Source organism: Zingiber officinale, chromosome 10B (genome assembly GCF_018446385.1).
Source record: "Zingiber officinale cultivar Zhangliang chromosome 10B, Zo_v1.1, whole genome shotgun sequence".
Classification (NCBI taxonomy): domain Eukaryota; kingdom Viridiplantae; phylum Streptophyta; class Magnoliopsida; order Zingiberales; family Zingiberaceae; genus Zingiber; species Zingiber officinale.
The window spans coordinates 82,614,964-82,637,439 of NC_056005.1; the positions used below are offsets into that span (position 1 = coordinate 82,614,964).

Here is a 22,476-nt window from a genome sequence, read left to right on the forward strand (position 1 = left end):
ATAGTTGATGGTTGATTTGTTGATTGATATTTTTGATTGATACTTAACATGCCTTGATTGAAAATTAGGACAAGTTGTTTATATTTTGACAAACTTGAAACTGATCATAGCAATCCTAGGTCTTAACTAATACCTTGGTTCACTATAGGTAATAGTTTTATAAGGTTCTCTAAGATTGGAACTCTAAGATTCCAAATGTCTGAGTTTTTGGGTTTTGAAGTCTGAAACTTTCGGGCTCTAAACAAGCTCAGGCCATAAGAGTTCAGTTTTTGAACACAATTGTGGGTGTTGATCCTTAGGTTTTAGGTTATGAATTTGGGAGGTTCTGAATTCTTGGTTGTTGAACTTTTCAGAATTCTCGATCAACAACGGCTCAAAAATTTCATTCTTGAAATCAAATTTCAGATTATCGGACCCGATCGGTCCAGGACCGATCAGCCGATATCTCGATCGGTACCTCGGACCGTCGAGAGTTCTTCGATATCTGATCGGTGCGGACCGATCGGGGTTTCAAACGTATCGCTAGCTCGATCGACCTACCGATCGGTCCGGGACCGATCAGGAGGTTCTGATCGGTCTCCACGACCGATCAGGATCTGGTTAACGCCTGATCGGTCGGGGACCGATCAGATCTTGGGTCGATGCTGTCGACCCATCGAGCGAATCCATAACTCTTCTGGTCAGTTCTATGGTTCGCGGAGAGGTAGGGTTCGCGTGAGACGCCACCGAATCGGAGGTTTTGAGGGTAGGTGACCAACCCGATCGGACGGCCGTCCGATCGATCTCACTGCACTATCCCTCATTAAATCCTCCCGACCTCCTCTCTTCCCGATCTTCTTCCTTTTCCAAAACCCTAGCCGACCGACTCATAACCTAGCCGACGCCCCTCTTTTCCTCCCGTCTTCTCGACCCATCATCTTCTAAAAGCCGAAAGTTACAATGGCGCCCAGGTAACTCTTCTTCCTCCCGAGATTTGTTCATTCTTAGCTGTTTAGCTTCTTTTCACATTTTCTCTATGTGTGTTGTCTCGGTTCTCTCTGTGTGGTCTCGGTTCTCTCTATGTGGCTCCCGTGGACTCCCATTTGCCCCGACCGTGTCCAAATCCTTATCTATCTAGGAAGAAAGCAGTCGGTGAGGGTTCTTCTAAGTCCCCAACTGAGAAAACCAAGTCTCCTGCTCCCTCTCGACCCCAACCAGCTAGTTCCAGTAGATTCCCAAACCGCCAGTCTGAGCAAGCTTTTCAACAAAGGACATTCAAATTACTCCCTTGTAGGTCCGTGGATAGAAAATTCATGGACGAATTTTGCCCACAAGTGTCCGAAATCATAGCATACTACAAACTCGATTCACTAGTCTACTTGGAACGGGATATCAACTATGACTTGGTCTCTGAGTTCTATAATAACCTTCATGAGACTAATGATCAAGGTTTTAAAACAAGAGTTGCTAAGCGGACTCTTGATTTCAGTATCTCATCTTTCTTTGAGTATCTCAATTGTCGGAGGTGTTCCGGTGATGTCTTTTCGATATTTCCTGACTTACTAGATCAGTTACTTCCACTGTTTGATATCTCACCTGACGATATATATGAGTACTTCTTCAGACAGCCTAGACAAGGGATAGATGAGCTAGATGTTGACTTCCCTACTTTTGCAGCCTTGAGATTATCTCCTCAAGATTACATTCTTTTTAAAATTGTCACGAACTACCTTTTACCTATCACATCTAAACCATTATCTGAGATCCGATCATATCATTGTCTTATGCTTTATGGTTTGCGTCGGCGTCTCGATTTTGATATCATGTCGAGCATCTACTCCTCGATCATATCATATTCTCAGCCTAGCGGCTTCACTATTTATATGCCTTATGGGCATATAATTACTGATTGGCTTGAGACCCTTCAGGTTGATGTCTCTAAGGGTAGAATAATCAAAATGGTCAGGCAGGATTGCCGACTTGGGAAACGGGCATTTTCCAAGTCTGGAATCATAGGGCAAAATGGGGATGTTCAGTGGAAGGATGGGAGAGCTTTAGGTGAGTTACCACGGGGACCTCCACGACAGGTTGCAGCTGCTCCTGTTGTTGCTCCTCCTGCTGACATTGGCGAGGCAGATCCAGACCTGCGCTGGCAGATCGCTGAGTTGGAGAGCCGATTTGATCGTCACGAGGAGATGGTGGCTGCTGAGTTCGATGGACTACGCATACGGATTGACCAGCGCTACGATGACCTGCGCGGGCATATTGACCAGCGCTTCGATGATATGCGCAGTCATCAGGTGGTGACACAGCAGTTGCTACTCGGATGGATGGCACGCTACCCGCCTCCGCAGTCTTACCCAGGCTATTCATCCTCCGGCATGCCGCCTCAGGATTTCACCCCTCCTGCCGATGATGGTGATATTCCTCAGTGTGAGGATGTTGATTGATACAGTTTGTTTGTTGGCTGTCTGTATTTTGGATGTTATTTGTTAGTCTTTATGACTGACCTGGATGTTTGCACTTCTGATGCTACTCCTGTATTTATGCTACTCCGTTTTCTTTTTGCTTGCTCTTTATTATGCTTCATTTTCTATTGGATATTAATATGCTGTTCACTTGCATGTCCTGTTTGTCCTTTATCTCTTTATCACTGTCTCGTAATACACTTAGAGGCATTTTGGGGGATTAAGAAAGAAAACAGTATGGGTTAAGGGGGAGTCTTTTAACATTTTCTTACTTGGTTCGCACCTTTTCGGTGTTTGACAAAGGGGGAGAAGGTAACTAAGTTTAGAATTAAATGAAAGTTTGAGTTAGGGGGAGAATCATGAGTCTCCTATTCTTACATGGTACTGTATCTGTCTTAGGGGGATGATTCTCCTATTCTTACATGGTACTGTATCTGTCTTAGGGGGAGGATCTTGATTCTCCTAAAATTATGAAAATTTGAACAATTCTGATCTAAACTTAAATCGTGTTGTCAAACAACAAAAAGGGGGAGATTGTTGATACAGTCTGACCTGGCTGTTGTTTTGATGTTGACACTGATTTAAGTTTGTATCAGATATTAATTTAACTCAGAATGACTACTGATCGAGGTTGATCAGTTGGGAGGGAAAGTCCTGGTGAGTGAAGCCAGGCAAGGGAAATCCAGATGGGTCAAGGTTGACCGGACATCTGGTAAAAGTCCAAGCAGGAGCTTGGCACGGAAAAGTCCAAGTATGGTGACTTGGCACGGAATGTCGGAGAGGGCTCGGTGGCTCGTTCTCCGGACCGGATGAGGTCGGAGAGGGCTCGGTAGCTCGTTCTCGGACTAGGTCGAGAGGGCTCGGTAGCTCGGTCTCGGGACCGGAAGACCTCGGTTTCGGGTGGAAAGCCGCAAAACTCACTCGGTAGCATTGGATCGGTCTACGACCGATCCGGTGATACTTGATCGTCTGGATCGGTCGCACCGATCGATGATCTCAAGATCGCGATCGGTCGGGTGACCGATCGGTAACCAGACTTTCATGGGCTATCGATCGGCGGTGACCGATCGGGATCCATAGAAACATTACATGGGTTATCGATCGGTCTACGGACCGATCAGAGTGATATGAAACGCCGAGAAAGCGTGGAACGGTCCGTGGACCGATCGACACATAGTATGATCGGTCCACAGACCGATCAGGATCTTCCCGGACCGATCACCTGATCGGTCCAGAAACCTATGGATCGGTCTGCTGACCGATCCACAGTGATGTCGCATGTCTCCTGCTACTTCTCTGAGATTTCTGACTCGTTTCTGATGCATCTGATCTAACATCTGCTTGTGAGCTTTTTGAGTTACAGGCTGCAGGTACCATGGTGATGTTTGAATTCAAATCAATGACTATCAAAGGAATAAAACAAAATGGTTTTCTACTGGTTATCGCTGCAAATTGTGCAAAAGAAGCGTCAACGTTCACTGGCTTGTTCAGTTGGCTCACTGGCTGCGATCAGCTTGACTCTTCCTTATTGGTTCGAGCTCAGAGACACCAGTGAAGACCAAGGATGGTATTGGTGTGAGTTCAGATGAGGAAGAAGCGTGATTGGCGACGCCTGGTTTGGCGACAGTGATACGCTACTGGTTTGCAGTGATTCGATGCAGGCAAACGCAGTGAAGAAAGCAGAGAAATAAGAAGGAGGAAGAGGAGAGGATGAAATATACTCTGGAAAAACTCTCTCTGTCGTTCAAGCAAGAGGCTGTGCGTTTTCGTTGAGCTCTTGGCTGATTCCTCCTGTCGTTGTTTTTCTGCTTCGTGGCTGTAAGTTAAACTGTTAAATCCTTTAGCCACACTCTGTAAGTAATTGTGCTTCTCTTTCAAAGCTACTCTTGTGATCTTTGTGGAGAGGTTACTCCACCGAGAAGGAGGATCTTTAGCCGGAATTTATCCGGGGTGCGATCTACCGAAGATCAAGGAGTCGTCTACCTTACGGACACGCCGAGGAGTAGGGGCAAGTTATCCCCGAACCTCGTAAATCCTAGTGTTAGTGTGCTTATGTTTTTCTCTCTTTTAGTTGTCTAATTCCGCTGTGCTAACGATTATCTGTGTAGAAGTTTTCGTTTAAGTTTTTAAAGGAGCTATTCACCCCCCCTCTAGCCATCTAAGATCCCAACACATCTTGCTTCTTATTCTGCTACGCCTCTGGTGCTCCAAAAGTACCACGCCTCACAAGAATCCGATCCGCGAGAAAAATAGAATTTTACATATATCGATCCTATATTCCACGAGGGAATGTACATGTAATCTAGATCGAAACAAAAATTGTAAAATCCTAATAACTAATACAGCTCCTGCCGTATTTAATTTTACAATCATGCACACACAATTAAATGCCCTTGACATGTCCAAGGGTCCAATCACACACAATAAAAATATACCATAATAGTTGGAGCCTGCAACTACAAAGTTAGCACATCCTACTATTATCCTGCCTAAATTATGTATGACATGTGCATAACCTAATTTGAAACCCAAACACACAGAGGCAAACCCTAGCTCTGATACCAATTGTTAGTTAGTCCTAAGAAAATCGTACTGGTTCCACTGTAAAAAAAAATTTTATACAAGTGTCGAACCTTTCCTTAAATAACCTATTGTGTTATTTAAAAATTAAATTAGGAATCGCAGACGGAACTTAACATCATTGATTCCAAATTTAACTTATCTGTTCTTAATGGTTTAGATTTAAATCGCAAGCGGAACTTAACACTATTGATTCAAATCTACCTAAGTTATTAATTCAATAAATATTAATTTCCAAAATTAACTTCCAGGACTGCATGGCGAGGCACAAGGCCTTCTTGGATATGGGAGCAACCACCACCGCCTAGGCAAAGCCTTTTAAGGAAAGCTAATATTTATTTCCTTAAATAACTCTAGGTTAACCAAAAAGAACAATTAAATCACAAATTCAGAAAATAAGAAAACACAAACTCGAAAAACTATTTCGAAAACTCTAGAATCATATGCCTCTTGTGTTTGGTATTTCCAAAAATAACAATACAAAGAAAACTAGTATGATGCAGAAAATAATTACTAGTTATACCTTTCTTTGTAAGCAAAAATAACCTCTTGATCTTCTACCATATTCATCTTCTAACCTTAGACGTTGTGTGGGCAACGATCTTCCGAGACGAGAACCACCAAGCACCTTCTTCTTCCTTCTAGGTTTCGGCCACCACAATTCTCCAAGAGAAGTAGAGGTCCGGCCACCACCACCAAGCTCCAAGGGATGCAAGAAACAAAACCTCCTTTCTCTCCTTCATCTCCTAGCTAGAACCGGCTACCATCAAGAGCTCCAAGAGGGGTTGCCGCTGGCCAGAAGAAGAAGAGAAGAGGGAGAAGCTAGGGCCGGCCACCAAGGAGGAAAAGAGAAAAGAAGAATAATAGAGTCGTTCACCCATGAAGGCACCTCTACCCCCTCTTTTATAATCCTTGGTCTTGGCAAATAAGGAAATTTTAATAAAAACTTCCTTAATTCTTTTGCCATGAAAAAGAAAAATTATTTTAATTAAAAACAATTTTCTTCTTTTAATAATAATGGTTGGCCACCACAAGCTATAAACAAGGAGAGTTGTAATTAATTAAAACTTCCTAATTTGTCTCAAGAAATTTATAAAAATTTCTCCAATAATTTTAATCTTCATGGTGGTTTTTTAAAAGGAAATTTTATAAATTAAAATCTTTCTTTTAAACATGTGGATAAAAAGAAAGTTATCTCTAAAAATTAAAATCTCTTTTAATCTACAAATAAGAAAAGATATTAAATCTTTTCTTAATCTTTTGTAGAAACTTATAAAAGAGAATATTTAATTTTTAAACTCTCTTTTAAATCTTGAACATGGTTAAAAAGGAAAGTTTTCTCAAAAATTAAAATCTACCTTTCAATCTACAAATAAGGAAAGATTTCAAATCTTTTCTTAATCTTTTGTAGAAAGCTATAAAAGGAAAGATTTAAATTTTAAACTCTATTTTAAAATCATGATATCCACATAAGAAATAATTTTAACAAAAATCCCTTTTTAATATGATGTGGTCGGCCACCTAAGCTTGGACTCCAAGCTATTGGCCGGCCACCTTAAGGCTTAACCTTTAGGCTTGGCCGGCCCTAAGCTTGAGCTTCAAGCTTGGCTTGGTCGGCCCCTATTGGTTGGGTAATAATGTGGGTATGTGGTGGGTATAAATCTCTATATACAAGAGGCTACGATAGGGACCGAGAGGAGGAATTGGTTTTGGTCTCCCGATGAAATTAAGCATCCCGTGTTCACCCCGAACACATAACTTAATTTCATCAATAATAATTCATTCCACTAAAGAACTATTATTGAACTACCGCACCAATCCCAAATTATATTTTGGGCTCCTGCTTATTATGAGTGTGTTAGTCTTCCTGTGTTTAAGATATCGAATGTCCACTAATTAAATGAGTTACTGACAACTCACTTAATTAATATCTTAGTCCAAGAGTAGTACCACTCAACCTTATCGTCATGTCGAACTAAGTCCACCTGCAGGGTTTAACATGACAATCCTTATGAGCTCCTCTTGGGGACATTATCAACCTAGATCACTATGATACAGTTTCCTTCTATAATCAACAACACACACTATAAGTGATATCATTTCCCAACTTATCGAGCTTATTGATTTATCGAACTAAATCTCACCCAATGATAAATTAAAGAAATAAATATCAAATATATGTACTTATTATTATATTAGGATTAAGAGCACACACTTCCATAATAACTGAGGTCTTTGTTCTTTTATAAAATCAGTATAAAAAGAAATGACCTCTAATGGTCCTACTCAATATACTCTAAGTATACTAGTGTAATTATATAGTTAAGATAAACTAATACCTAATTACACTACGACCTTCCAATGGTTTGTTCCTTTTCATCTTAGTCGTGAGCAACTTGTTTATAATTTATAAAGAACTGATAACATGATCTTCTGTGTGTGACACCACACACCACATTATCTACAATATAAATTAATTGAACAACTACATTTATCATAAATGTAGATATTTGACCAATGTGATTCTTATTTCTAGATAAATGTTTATACCAAAAGCTAGGCTTTTAGTATACACTCTAACAACTCTCTCGTCCGGATCTTCTGGGAACACTTCCGGTACGATGAGAGTCTTCCCTTTCCTCGAATCTCTGGGCAAGGAACTCTCAGCCATAGAGACTTGAGATTGTTCTTTCTTAAGGCTGGGATCATAGGGTCCTGGCTGATAATACCCCAAGTCAGGCTCGCGATAAGGAACCTGGGGAAACCCCTCGGGTTGTTTTCTCTTAGAGCCCCGATCTGAAATAGGGATGGGCTCCTTGGAAGCTTCAGCAGGAACTTGGCGCGGTCGCGAGACGGTTGCTTGCTTCTCGGGGGCTACTCGCCTCTTGGCCTCCTTGAAGAGCTCGTATTCTCCTGCGGTCATGGTGACGTTGATGCTGCCAGACTCCTCCATCTTCACGTTCCGGAACAGGTGGTTGTGTTCCCACAGACGGCGCCAAATTTGATCCCGTCTGGAAGCTGAGTCGGATGAAGGCGGGCCTCAATGTACTGGAGGTTGACGGAAAGTCGCTGCAGCGTCCGATCTACCTAGCACTCTTCGGAAGGGTTCACACGGGCGGATGACGAAGGGTGATGACCAGGATGATGATGCTAGGGTTCTGAGCACACTCAGACGAGCCCACGAGTCGTTAGAGACCAGAAACCAGGGAAAAAGTTCCTGGGTTAGGCCCTTCGACGCTCAACTCAGGTACTTTTTCCCCAGAAGCACAGAGAAAGGACGAAAAGTAAAGACGAGTAAGAAATGGCGAGTGAGCGTACCTGCATAAGGGACAAAACATCTCTTTTTATACTGCAACGGATGTTTCTAGGGTCTGGCTAGTGTCAGGGAATGTCGGCTGTCAGGCTTTGTCTAGCGGTGAATGACACGCGACACCTCCTCATAGGCCGGCAACAGAACCAAAAGGGGTAATGAGCCCCTACTGTTAGCATATTCCCTGACACACTGATTATTCTTTGATAGGCAATTATGATTCCCTTGCTTGCTTGTCTGGTAGATCCTGGCATCCTCCGCTCGTGATTGCTACGCTGGACTTTTACACTTGCTGGCCTCGTTCTGATATCTTGCTAACCCCGATCTGACGTCGCCTCCAGACCTGGGCTTTGAACCTTGTCCTATGCATCTCCTATTGCAAACCCTGACTGGTCTTGTCTCTTATTGGCATTACGTGTCGCGCCCTGTATACCTTAGTTCGGTTCTGTTTATCCCTACTTCCAAGCTGTACGTCTGACTTCGTTTGTTCCGACCTGTATGCCTGTCTCCAACTTTTCTTATCTCGGTCCAGGAGGATATAAATCCTAACCTGTATCCTTGGCTTGCACATCCCGACCTGTACGTTTGATCGATCTACGTATCCTGCTAAGTATCCTGAGCCATAAGGCTATAAATCTTGACCTGTGTGCATCAGTCTGGTTCCACTAATCTTGAGTTCCGACCTGTGCTCTTTGATCCCTTTATCTCATGCTGTGAGGATATAAGTCCAAACCTATAAGTCAGATCTGTAAATCGACCTGCTTCTGTCCTTCATAATCCATGGTTTGTACATCCAGACCTGTACGTTTGATCGATCTACGTATCCTGAGCCATAAGGCTATAAATCCTGACCTGTGTGCATCGGTCTGCTTCCACTAATCTTGAGTTCCGACCTGTGCTCTTTGATCCCTTTATCCCATGTCGTGAGGATATAAGTCCAAACCTATAAGCTAGCCTGTAAATCGACCTGCTTCGGTCCTTCATAATCCATGGTTTGTACATCCCGACCTGTATGTCAGGTTTGTATACTGACCTGCTTCTATCCTTAGTTATCCATGACTTGTACATCCCGACCTGTACGCCAGGTTTGTATTCCGACCTACTTATGTCCTCTATTATCCATGGCTTGTACGTCCCGACCGGTATGCCAGATCTGTATTCTGACCTGCTTCTGTCTACTGTTATCCATGGCTTGTACGTTCCGACCTATACGCCAGGTCTGTATCCCGACCCGCTTCTATCTGTTGTTATCCCTGATTTGTACTTCCCGACCTGTAAACCAGGTCTGTATTCTGGCCTGCTTTTGTCTACTATTATCCATGGCTTGTACGTTCCAACCTGTACGCCAGGTTTGTGTCCTGACCCGCTTTAGTCCTCTATTATCCCTGATTTATACTTCCCGACCTGTAAGCCAGGTCTGTGTTGTGCCGGAGACCCTTCCGCGCCTATGCTTGTCTTGTGGGCCCAGTCCTTAGCTATACCTAGCCTGTGGGCCTTGACTGTTATCCATGGCTTGTACTTTCCGACCTTACGCTAAGTCTGTGTCGCGTCGGAGGCCCTTCCAGCCTATGCCTGTCATGTGGGCCCAATCCTTAGCTATACCTGGCCTGTGGGCCTTGTCCTTGACTGCTGTCGAAGTTAGATCTTGTCCAACTTGTCATCCTATCCTTTGACTACCCCGTCAGTTGAGACTTTGACCATGGCCACGCAAGCTTGACTTCTGACTTACATGGGGGCTGGACTTCTGACCTCTCCGTAAGCTTTACTTCTGACTTACATGGGGGTTGGACCTCTAACCTCCCCGTAAGCTTGACTTCTGCCCTCTACGGGGGCTGGACTTCTGACCTCTACGTAAGCTTGACTTCTGACCTCCACGGGGGCTGGACTTTTGACCTCCCTGAGGACTGGACTTCTGACTTCCACATAAGCTTGACTTATGATCATCCTACGGTCTTAACTCTAAACCACATCATCTTACTGACCCCACGATAATGCACCGTATCATACTGCAAGTCAATTTACATCTTCATGATCACTACAGTGCAGTAGTTCCAACATAGTCTTCTCTTTCAGCTGATTCCCCTGTTGGCACTCCAGAAACTGCCTTTAGCTCCATCCCCTCTACATGGCCGGCCTCTCCGAGCTAACCAGAGCTGCCACCGGCTCCACCACCGTGTCCAGGGAAGGCCCCACGACCATCGCCACCGACACCCTCGTGCTCTTGCATGCCATTGGCCATGGCTCGGTGCAGCGCGCTCTTGTATCTCCCATTGGTAACAATCTGCACCTTTTCACTAATCAGTGCTTCATTTAATCACACAAACAGAGGTACGTATATAGTTCGACCTGCATATGATCGCTGGCGTTCACGAGGAAGGAACCGGGGAGGGGTTTGACGTGGACCCACTTGCCTCCGTGCTCGACGTCGAGGCCGTCCCCGCCGTTCTGGTGGAGGAGCGTCAGCAGGCCGTGGTCGGAGTGCGGAGGAAGGCCAAAGATGAGCTCCGGCTGTGGGCAGGGAGGGTACAAGTTGGCAATGAAGACTTGGAAGCATGAGTCGAGCTTCAAGGCACTGTTCATGTCGTTCTCTTCCAAGTCCAAGCTTTCCCATATGCCTTGGAGCATCTCCATGCCCACTCTCCTCGTGCAAGTCGCGTAATCGTGTAATACATCGCTGAAACAGAGTAAAAAATTGCCAAATTGGATCGTTTTCAGTGCCGTAATCGAAATAAACATGGCTTCGGAATTAACCACCTGAAACAGAGTGGCTTCGCTGGAGAATGGAACTGCGGGTGCACGGCCAGCTTGAGGAAGTCTCTCCAATACCGGACGTTGACCTCCACCTTGGGGTTGACGCTGGTGCCGTATCGGATGGAACTGCTGGTGCCGTATCGGATGGGGTCCAAGACGGTTTCGCCGCGGAGCTCCGCCTTGTCCTCTTCCTCCAGGTCAAAGAACTGCTTGGCCGCCTCCAGCATCGCGTGCCGCAGCCCCTCCGGCACGCCATGATTGGCCACCTGCAATTAATATCCGGTTAAGGATGCATGCGTGAATTACGCTACGCTACGGAGATTCATTGTAAAAAAGATATAACAGAATTATCTAAATTGACCGGATCAAATTATCAAATTAAATCATATTAGTATTTGGATTATTCTAATAATTCTGTTATAATTATTCTCAGAATTATTCTTAGAATAATTCTGTTATTTATTAATTAGTTATTTGACCAAGTACTTTTGAACATTATATATTGAATTGTCCTTAGGACAAATATCAATGAAAAATAAATTTTATTATTCTCATCTTATTCCTTCCTCTCTCTCTATTCTTCTTCTTTACATGGTATCAGAGTCATCTCTCTTTTTTATCTTCCCTCAACTTCTTGAGGCGGAGATCGTATAAACGACGAATTTTTAAATTTTTCCCTCAAACCTCTTATTTTCTCCTACGTGTTTTAATTTTCTTATTCTTCTCTATTTTTCAGAACAAACGAAAAATACTTATTTTCTTCCGCTGCCAACCCCTGTGCTTCTCTTTCCTCTTCCTTAATCTCTTTTTTTTTTCCACTACCATCGGACAAGTTATTTTTTACTTTAGATGTCAAATACTCGACGACATCAAAGAGGACAAAAACAAAGTCCAGACCGATGTCAAATTTGTCACATAGTTGGTCATACTGGAAATATATGCCCTAAAAGACTTGATTGGTCTAGGGTAAAATGTCAAATTTGTCTTGGAATTGGACATTTTGGTATTCAATGTCCTAGTCCATTTGATTCAAATTTCATTGGTGGTCCTACAGCCTCAAGACAACCATCTATTTCACAAGTATATCCTAAAGTTCTTTCGTCTGTGTCTACTTGTGGTAAAAACCCAGAGTTCTCATCTACTGATTGGTATATTGACACTGGAGCAACTCATCATGTCACATCAGATTATAATATCCTTACAGACGTAATGCCATATTATGGCTCAGATACGGTGCAAGTAGGTGATGGTTCAGGTTTGCAAATTGCTAATCTTGGAAACACATATGTTCATTTATCTAATCGAACTTTTCACATGCGCAATGTCTTTCATGTTCCATCTATCACTAAAAATTTACTTTCTACACGCCAGTTTTGTCTTGATAATAATGTCATTTTTGAATTTCATCATAATCATTATCTTATAAAGGATAGAGGAACAAATGCTATTGTGTTTTATGGGAGAATCAAAAATGGCCTCTATTGTCTTCAGAGTTCTTCAATCAAAGCTTTTGTTGGTGAACGCACAAATAAACCAGCTTGGCATGCTCGACTTGGTCATCCTTCCCTTCGTATTGTTTAGTCAATCATCAATAGGTATGGTTTACCTACTTCTATTACCTCCTCTCCATCTTATTCATGTAGGGCCTGCATGGAATCTAAAAGTCATAAGCTACCTTTCTCTTTATCTGATCATGTTTCTAATTTCCACTTGAAATAATCCATTCTGATGTTTGGGGCCCTGCACCTATTTTGTCTAATCAAGGTTTCCAATATTATGTTACATTCATTGATCATTTTAGTAAATATACTTGGCTTTATCCTATGAGAAGGAAATCTGATTTATTTGATATATTTTGTAATTTTCAAATTCAAGTTGAACGATCTTTTAATCGTAAAATACTCTCTTTTCATTCTGATTGGGGAGGCGAATATCAAACTCTCCATCGTCATTTTGTCTCTTGTGGAATTGTTCATCGAGTTTCTTGTCCTCACACTCCAGAACAAAATGGCTCTGCTGAGAGAAAACATAGACATATAATTGAAACTGCCTTAGCTCTTCTTCATCATGCATCAGTTCCGCGCAAATTTTGGGATGAAGCTGTTAGCACTGCAGTATATCTCATAAATCGACTTCCTACACCATTGCTCAATCATAAATGTCCTTTTGAAAAACTTTATAATCAAACCCCTGATTACACTTTCCTTCGAATTTTTTGTTGCGCATGTTATCCATGGTTACGCCCCTATTCTAAACACAAACTTAACTCTCGTTCACTACAATGTGTTTTTCTCGGTTATAGCAATTTGCACCATGGTTATCGTTGCTTGCATATACCAACAGGACGAATTTATATTTCATGACATGTTACTTTTGATGAGTCTTTATTCCCTTTTTCGGTAGCTTCTTCAATCTCTCCTCCAGATACAAGTGGCACCTTCTTAATGCCACCTAATATTATCAGAAGTGATGGAATTCTAGGTCCTGCTCCGGAGCTCTCTAATAACACTCCTATACCATTAGAATCACCTCCGGTTGCTGCTCCAATCTTAGAAGTCTCGCCGATCGAAGATAATATGCTCTCTGGTTCCTCGGATAATGCAAGTCCGTCATCTACATCACCATGTCAGCCTACTTCCTCGTCGTCATCAATAAGTGATTCAGATGATAATGCTCCTCGTCGCATGCTTTCCATTAGTGATATTTATGAGCGTTGCCCACCAAATGCAACTCGATATCCCCTTCCGTGAGCTCTAGTGGTTTCTTCCAAATCTATTGAACCAACATGTTTTACACAAGCAAACAAGGATCCAAACTGGCATAGTGCAATGGCTACAGAATTTGATGCACTTCTTCGCAATGGAATATGGACTCTAGTTCCGCGTACTCCCTCAATGAATGTTGTGGGCTCTAAATGGGTATTCCGTCTTAAGCATCAAGCTGATGGTTCTCTTGAAAGATACAAAGCTCGACTTGTAGCTAAAGGATTTAGTCAACAGCCAGGTATTGACTTTAATGACACTTTCAGCCCAGTCATCAAAATTACATCTGTCAGACTATTATTATCAATAGCTGTTAGTTCTAATTGGCTTGTACGACAATTGGATATTTCAAATGCATTTCTCCATGGTCATCTTGAGGAAACTATATTTATGGAGCAACCACCTGGTTTCATTCATCCACAATTTCCATCTCATGTTTGCCAACTCAAGAAATCCTTATATGGTCTTCGACAAGCTCCTCGTGCATGGTTTCATCGACTATCTAAATGGTTACAAGCTCAAGGGTTTTCTAGATCAAAGACTGACTCGTCTCTATTTCACAAATATAATGATGAAAATATGATATTTTTTCTTATTTATGTGGATGACATTCTGATAACCGGCAATGATCACAAGGGTATCACGACTTTATTAAGTCTTCTCAATCAAGAATTTCCTACTAGAGATTTGGGTATTGCTCGTTTTTTTCTTAGTATTGAGCTTATTCCACATGAGGATGACTATCTTCTCTCTCAGAGCAAATACATTACTGGACTTCTTCAAAAAGCCAAAATGGATGGAGCACGCCCGGTCTCTACACCAATTGCTATAAACAACTCTCCAACTTCATCCTCTCCTGCTCTATCTGATCCACAAATTTATCGAAGTATTGTTGGGGCCTTACAATATGTCACTATCACACGCCCTGATATTACTTTTGCGGTAAATCGTGCTTGTCAATTCATGCTTGCTCCAACTGAACAAAATTGAAAGGATATGAAAAGAATACTTCGCTATCTCAAAGGTACTATTCTACATGGTCTTCTTTTATATCGCCAATCGTCTCGAGATTTACATGCATATAATGATGCGGATTGGGCAAGTTCTCCTGAAGATAGACGCTCTACTAGTGGATATGCAATATTTCTTGGACGAAATCTTATCTCATGGAATTCGAAAAAGCAACCTACGGTATCTCGTTCAAGCACTGAGGCAGAATATAAAGCTATAGCAAATACAACGTCAGAAATTATTTGGCTTCAATCACTTCTCTCCGAACTTCATCTTGCATCAAATATTGCACCAAAAATTTGGTGCGACAATATTGGAGCAATATATCTCACAGCAAATCCAGTCTTTCATGCTCGTACAAAACATGTGGAAATTGATTTTCATTTTGTTCGTGAACGTGTGGCAACTCAGCAGTTATCCATCTCTTATATTTCTGCTGAAGATCAAATCGCTGATATCTTTACCAAGCCACTATCCAGACAACGCTTCAACAAGTTAGCAAGCAAACTCAACGTCAGAGATCTCCCGTTGAGTTTGTCGGGGGGTAAAAGAGATATAACAGAATTATCCAAATTGACCTGATCAAATTACCAAATCAAATCATATTAGTATTTGAATTATTCTAATAATTCTGTTATAATTATTCTCAGAATTATTTTTAGAATAATTCTGTTATTTATTAATTAGTTATTTGACCAAGTACTTTTGAACATTATATATTGTATTGTCCTTAGGACAAATATCAATGAACAATAGATTTTATTATTCTCATCTTATTCCTTCCTCTCTCTCTATTCTTCTTCTTTACACATTGACGACGCGGAAAGTTCGTGCCATGAAGAAGCCCCAGTCTTGGCAGGCTCAGCCGAGCCGCCGGACCATGCGAGCGCGTTCACGGGGAGTTGCTCCTGTGAGGAGGGAGAGGTCGATGGTCAGGATTTGGGGCTCGAGAGTGGTGTCGACGTCGGAGGGGGCGGCGGGATCTCGAGAGGTGTATAATTGGAGATGGAGGGAGGAGAAGGCGCCGGAATCGGAGAGTTGTTTAACGGAGTTTGGGAGATCTGCGGCCATGAGAGATGAATGGGGCTCGCTTGCTGGTGGCTGAGGTAGTCGGTGGAGTTTGAGGTGTCACTGACACCCTTGTGTTTTTGTTCAGATATTATTTAAAGAGTTTAAATAAAATATATATATATCCAGATGGCTTCGATTTATCCGTTTAGCAGATGAAACCAAAATCAAATTGAAATGTCTCAATTTAAAGTCTAAATCAAATTTTAAAAAAATAATAATTTGGTTGAGTGACAATCCGTTAATTTTAAAAATAATTACTTACTAACTTGGGCCGAAACTCAAAATATAAATATGTTAATATCCTTTTTTTTATTACATTGAAAATAATTCTAAAATTTATTAATAATTTTTATAAATACATCGATCAGTGATCTAGAGTTCGAGACTTAGCTACGACATATTATTAAGATTTTTTCTCATTGGATCGGCGATATTAAAACAATATACTTTTCTCGTCTTTTTTCCTAAGATCAAATATGATATTAAATTAATTTTTTATAGGGATTCTCTAGCATATCATCTTAGCATTGCACTATTGCATAAGTCTCGCACACCCTTATTTAATTTATGCACGGTATTTTGGCTAAGATTAAGTGTGGTATTTATTTTTATCAGTTTAATATCTGATGTAAAGAATTAAATTAATTTTTTATAAAAGAAAATATGTTATCCGCAAACGTTCATGTATTATATTGCACACGCAAGGAGGGGCGGAGCCACATATAGCTTGGTGGGGCAGTTGCAACACTTCAGTTTTTGTAACCCTTAGAGGTGTATATAATTATAAAAATATTAGAGTCTTTCCTCGCTAAAAAAATAAAAGTATGGGTAATTCTCAAAAATTAAAATTATTTTTTATAGGTCAATTTTTCTTCCCTCAAATCTCTCCCTGCATTGGCCCACCTGATATAAGGGGTCTAGCTCACGCAACGCGTGTGCACAGTCGCTAGTATATATCTATAGTTTTAATATCATGTCCGACACCCCCTAAACGATCGTGATCGATGCACTCATGTGGCATTGTCGATTAAAATTTTGTATATTATTAAATTCTAACCTTCTTATCTTCTCCTCGATTTTCCTCTTTGTGTCAACTCACATAATCGCAATCTTGCCCGGTGTCACTTTTATTCTCTCCCCTTCCGCCCTCCTTTTAAAACATTCACTCGACTTTCTCAAATCTTTTCCTTCGCTCTCACTCCTTTCGTCGCACAGTAGCTTCTGTCACTTTCGCACTTGCCGGCAACCCCCTTCTTCTCGTCCGCAACAAGCTTCTTCTCGAAGGGGCCGAAAGCTCCCCAAATTTTCTCCACAAACAATCTCGACATACCACTTTTGTACCCCCTCCATTTTCAATCGTAAGTCATTCCACTCCAGAGTATATTTTTCTCTCTATACAATATTTTTTTATTAGTATTTATAATTCAATGTATAAGCTCTAGTAGCTGCTACAACGTGGAACATCTACTTGGATAGATAGCTACTACACGTTTTAGTAGCTACTTGGACAGTTAGCTGCTATCAATGGCGTAGCCAGAGACTTTAAATACCCTGGGCTAAATTACGACAATAATAAAATATACATGTATACTAAACATTTAACAAACACATAATATTTATATCCCAATATCTTTTTACATAGTTCAAATTTCATACAAAATACTTCATCTACTTAAGCTGTGCTCGACGAGATTTTAGTGTATAAAACTCATCTATTACTGATTCCAAGTCTATTTTCTCAGACAATTGTCGTTCTATGTAGAGAATCATGCAATCAGAAAGTAAATCATCATCCATCTTGTTGCGACGTGCCGTTTTGAGAAATTTCATGGATGAAAAGGCTCTCTCTGCAGTTGCAGTTGATACAGGAAGAGTTAAGACAAGACGAATCAATCTCTGAATCATAACATAACTCTCAGCCTTTTTAGTCACAATCATTTCTCTATATAATACAGAAAGAGTAGAAATTTGTTGAAACTCATGATCACAAACTATGTCAAGTTGATAGTGTTCCAATTCAACTCTCAAAGCATGAATTTCTTGTTGACTAAAATCAGCCGGATAAAATTTTGATGCAAGCTTGCAAATATCGCCCATATTAAATTTTTTAAATGAATCAGTAGGATCCAAAGCTGAACAAAGAGCAAGAAGTTTCATTGTTGCCTCACTGAATCTACAATTTAGTTCCATCACTTGAAAATCTATTGCAGCATTAAAAATATCATAGTGATAGTGATGCTCAACTGTAACATGATCCCGTTGTTGACAATAACGATTAACTTTATAACCACAGCTCATATCAGGCATCTCAATATTATGTCGTTCACAAAAAACCTTTACTTTCACAAAAAATTCATCCCAACCATCTTCTCTAAATTTTAGAAGGATGACTTTTGTGGTTGAGACAAATTTTAAAGCATTCACAATGTCTTGTGATTTATTTTGTAGAGCTTGACAAAGAATGTCAGTGGTTTCTAAGATCTTTTCCATCAAAAACAACACAAATACAAACTCAAAACTCGTAATCATGTTGCATAAACCACAAGCTTCACCACGTATTGTACCATTTGGCTCATTTTCACTGAGATTTCCAAGGATCTTACAAGTTGCTGCATACATGTCTATCAAGTTCCTAACAGAATCATAATGAGAGCTCCAACGAGTAGCACCAGGTCTATGCAATGTACCAATTTGATTAGCTCCTGTACCAGATTCACACTCACCAATAGCCAACATATATGCAATCTCTTCTTGTTGAGCAGATTGTAAATCACTAAGACGTTTAGGAGACGAGGTGACGAAGTTTACAATGGAAGTCAAATAAGAAAAGAATTGCCAAATAGAAGGCACATCCTTAGCAGCTGCAACCAATGTTAACTGTAAACGATGAGCAAAACAATGTACATAATAGGCATATGGACAGTCTCTAAGAAATAATGCTTGAAGTCCATTCCATTCACCACGCATATTACTTGCACCATCATACCCTTGTCCTCTCATGTTGTGGATTTGAATATTGTGTTGAACAAAGATGTCAGAAATTGATTTCTTAAGGTTTGCTGATGTTGTGTCCTCAACACTCACAATCTCAAAGAAACGTTCCACCAAAAATCCAGAATTATTAACAAATCTGAAAATAAGAGACATTTGCTCTTTTTTAGATTCATCTTGAGCTTCATCAACAAGAATACAAAACTTGGCATCTCCCAATTCATCTCGAATCATTGTTCTCACTTTATTAGCAAGAATATGCAATATTTCCTTTTGAATTTGCGGAGAAGTGTATTTAGCATTTTGTGGGGCATTATGTAACACAACTTTTGCAATTTCATCATTTAAATGTGCTTGAAATTTCAACAATTCAATAAAATTTCCACGATTTAAGGAATTCTCTGATTCATCATGACCTCTAAAAGAACATCCTTGAGTTGCAAGCCATAATAAACCTTCAATTGTTGCCTTTAGGCGCAACCTATTCTTTATAATTTCTTCCGTAGATTGAGCATTCAACACTTTGTCAATATTTTGCTTTGGTTTCATCAAATCCTGAACACATTTCACACATCTATTATGTGATGAAGACAATGAACCAACATGAATAAGAAATGCACATTTTTCTCCATCATTAACTCTCTTCCAACTGTTAAACCCTTCAGAAACAAGTGCAGAACGAGCCATTGGATTACTTGTATTCTCAAAAAGAAAGCATGGAAAACAATATGCTTTGTCCTTTGAAGGTGAATATTCTAGCCAAGGAAATTGTTTGAACCAAACATATTGAAATCGCTGATTTTGCTTTCCAATTTTTGTTCTTGGATACTCAATAAGTTTGGGTTGATAAGGACCTGCTTTGATATATGCTCTTCTAATCTCATCCCGCTCATTAACAGAGTATTCACAAATCAATTTTCGTAATCCTGGATCTCGTTCAATAGAAGAAATATCAAATTCTTCTTCTCTTTGTTCTATTGGCCTAGATACAAAATGAGGTTGTAAATCGGAAGTAGAGAATCCAACTGTTGATCTAAGAGGTATATCACATTGCAATTGATTATCAAATTCATACTGATCATCTCTTTTCCTAAAAAATGACAATAATGTTTTTGGCTTTTTATTTGAAGGTTGTTGGTGTTCCATTTATAACCTAAGGAAAAAAAATAACTATAAATTAATTATTTATAACTTAAGAACAAAAAAATAACTACCAATCAATTGTAACAAACTCAATCATATTATTCATTTTATGATAAACTCAAACACAATAATAAATCAATTTATAATATCACAACTTTCCCTAGTATTAGAATCATAATTTTCAGATAATTTAAAATTTTAAATAATTTTAAAAAAATCACAACTACAAATCTAAAATTACCTGTGAGGCTATGATTTGTCACTTTAAGATAAAGAGAAGTCCACTGCCTACCCGTAAAATCCGGTGCTATGCTAAAACTTGAAATGCCTGAAATCAAAAATAAAAATAAAGGACTTAAAAAGGGAACAAATGTGAGAATTTAGAAGTAAACTTAGGACCTTTTACTTTTTTTTCAACCACAACAATCACAAATAATAATGAGTATCACATTTAGATTGACAGAATGTTTAAATTTCTCAAAAATTTAACCTAGGTTGGAAAAAACTTTCCTAAAAAAAATTAGGGCAAATTAAAGCAACTATGATTCTATGAAGAACAATCTCTACTGTTATTCTGGTAAATCCATCATACATGACGATCCCCAGATCGTCAAGACTAAACTCACACAAAACATTCTAAGAGCCACGAAATTCCCATAAGGGTGAAGCAACTAGCAAGGAAGACGAAGCAATGGCGTAGTCAGTACTGGGCAATTGAACAATGACAAGGAATAAAACATACGTATGAGCAATTGAACCAGTATCAGAACAATGACAAGGGATGCCACAAGGAAAGAAACATAAACTTCAAAAATGCTTTTGAACTAAAATCCCATCAAAGCTGGAAAATAAATAAAAATTAAAATCAAGAACATGATGAAGATACTTTTGTAGATGTTCTTATTTCTTAGTCAAATCAGTTGCTGTTTTTTTTTTTCATTTTTGAAACATACTTGGGACCTTTTCGTATTTTGTAACTCCTCCAAGTCCAGTAAGACGAATAAAAATCAAATGCAGAACAATATAATTGCACAGATGGCAGAATGAAATATGCCAAAGAATAAATATATGACAGCAGAAGTATTGAGACGAAGGAACCAAATTACCAAAGAATTCACAAATCATTAAAAAAAAAAAAGAAGTGGAAATTGCTGTTATAGAACAGGAGAGCATTTGAGATTTGGAGATCTGGAGAGGTTGGATTTTGAGTCTTTGACGAAGGACGAAGAAGATGTAGATGGAGATTAGTAGATTACCACTTAGCAGTGCTTGAAAAGGTATTGCAAGAGGAAGAGGCCGGCGAGCGAGGAGAATCGGCAGCTCAAGATTTGCAAGAGGCTAAGCGAGGAGAACCGACGGCTGAAGAGTGAAGAAGGAGATGATGTGCTGACGGCTGAAGATTGAAGAAGGACAGAAGGTGGCAACGATTACTGCCTCGATGTGTTCGTCGTGCTAGAGGAGGAGGGCGACGAAAAATTGCTAGGTTACCACTGTGCAGTGGGCTCGATGTGTTTACTGCACTGGGCGGTGAAAAAAAACCCAGGAATTAGAGAGTTAGGTGTTAAAAATTGCTGGGCTGCACTGGGCTGAAGCCCAGTGCAGCCTAGTACTGGCTACGCCATTGGCTGCTATAACGTGTAGTAGCTACAACGTACAAGCCAAATAATCTTTTCTTATAACGTGAATAATCTTTTATGATAAATTTTAATTTTTTTGGTTATGTAATTTTTTTTGTAGCAACTAGTAGCCCTAAAAATATTTTTAAAATTTTTACCAACTTGATAAAAAATATTTAAAATCATTTTAAATTAGTTAAAATTAATTTAAAATTACTGTACACAGTAACTGCTACACGTTGTAGCAGCTATTGTCTAAGTAACTGTTACACATTATAGCAAAGTAAAAAAAGAAAATTCACTAGGAGCGAATAAGCGAATAAGGCTACTGGAAACCATTAGAGGAATTAAAAAGAAAACTCACTAGGATCTTAATACTTAGAATGAACCAGCATGGCTTTATTATAGACAGAGGGGGATTCCAAAAAGATGAGTAATTAATAAATATAAAAAAAAACACAACAATCTTTACTATCCAAGTAACTGTTATAATATGTAGCAGCTACTTAGACAGTAGTTGTTACAACATGCAGCAGCTACTTGGACAGTAGCTGCTACAACATGTAGCAATTACTGTATACAGTAATTTTAACTATTTTAAAATGATTTTAAATATTTTTTTACCAAGTTGGTAAAAATTATAAAAATATTTTTAAGGCTATTAGCTGCTACAAAAAAATTAAAATTTATCTAAAAAGATTATTCACATTGTAAAAAAACTTGTACAATATAACTGCTACACGTTGTAGTAGTTAACTATCTAAGTAGTTGTCACAACGTGTAGCAGCTATCTA

General features: G+C 39.9%; 1 protein-coding gene and 1 pseudogene across 1 annotated transcript; both read right to left on the minus strand.

Annotated features, from left to right (window-relative positions):
• Positions 1 to 10,458: 10,458 nt before the first annotated feature.
• Positions 10,459 to 17,260, minus strand: LOC122029227 (annotated as a pseudogene).
• Positions 17,261 to 17,600: 340 nt separating this feature from the next.
• LOC122029228 (zinc finger MYM-type protein 1-like) lies at positions 17,601 to 19,610 on the minus strand. The gene has a single exon (XM_042588167.1). It carries the CDS (start codon positions 19,608 to 19,610, stop codon positions 17,601 to 17,603), a length of 2,010 nt encoding a protein of 669 aa, XP_042444101.1.
• Positions 19,611 to 22,476: the final 2,866 nt, after the last annotated feature.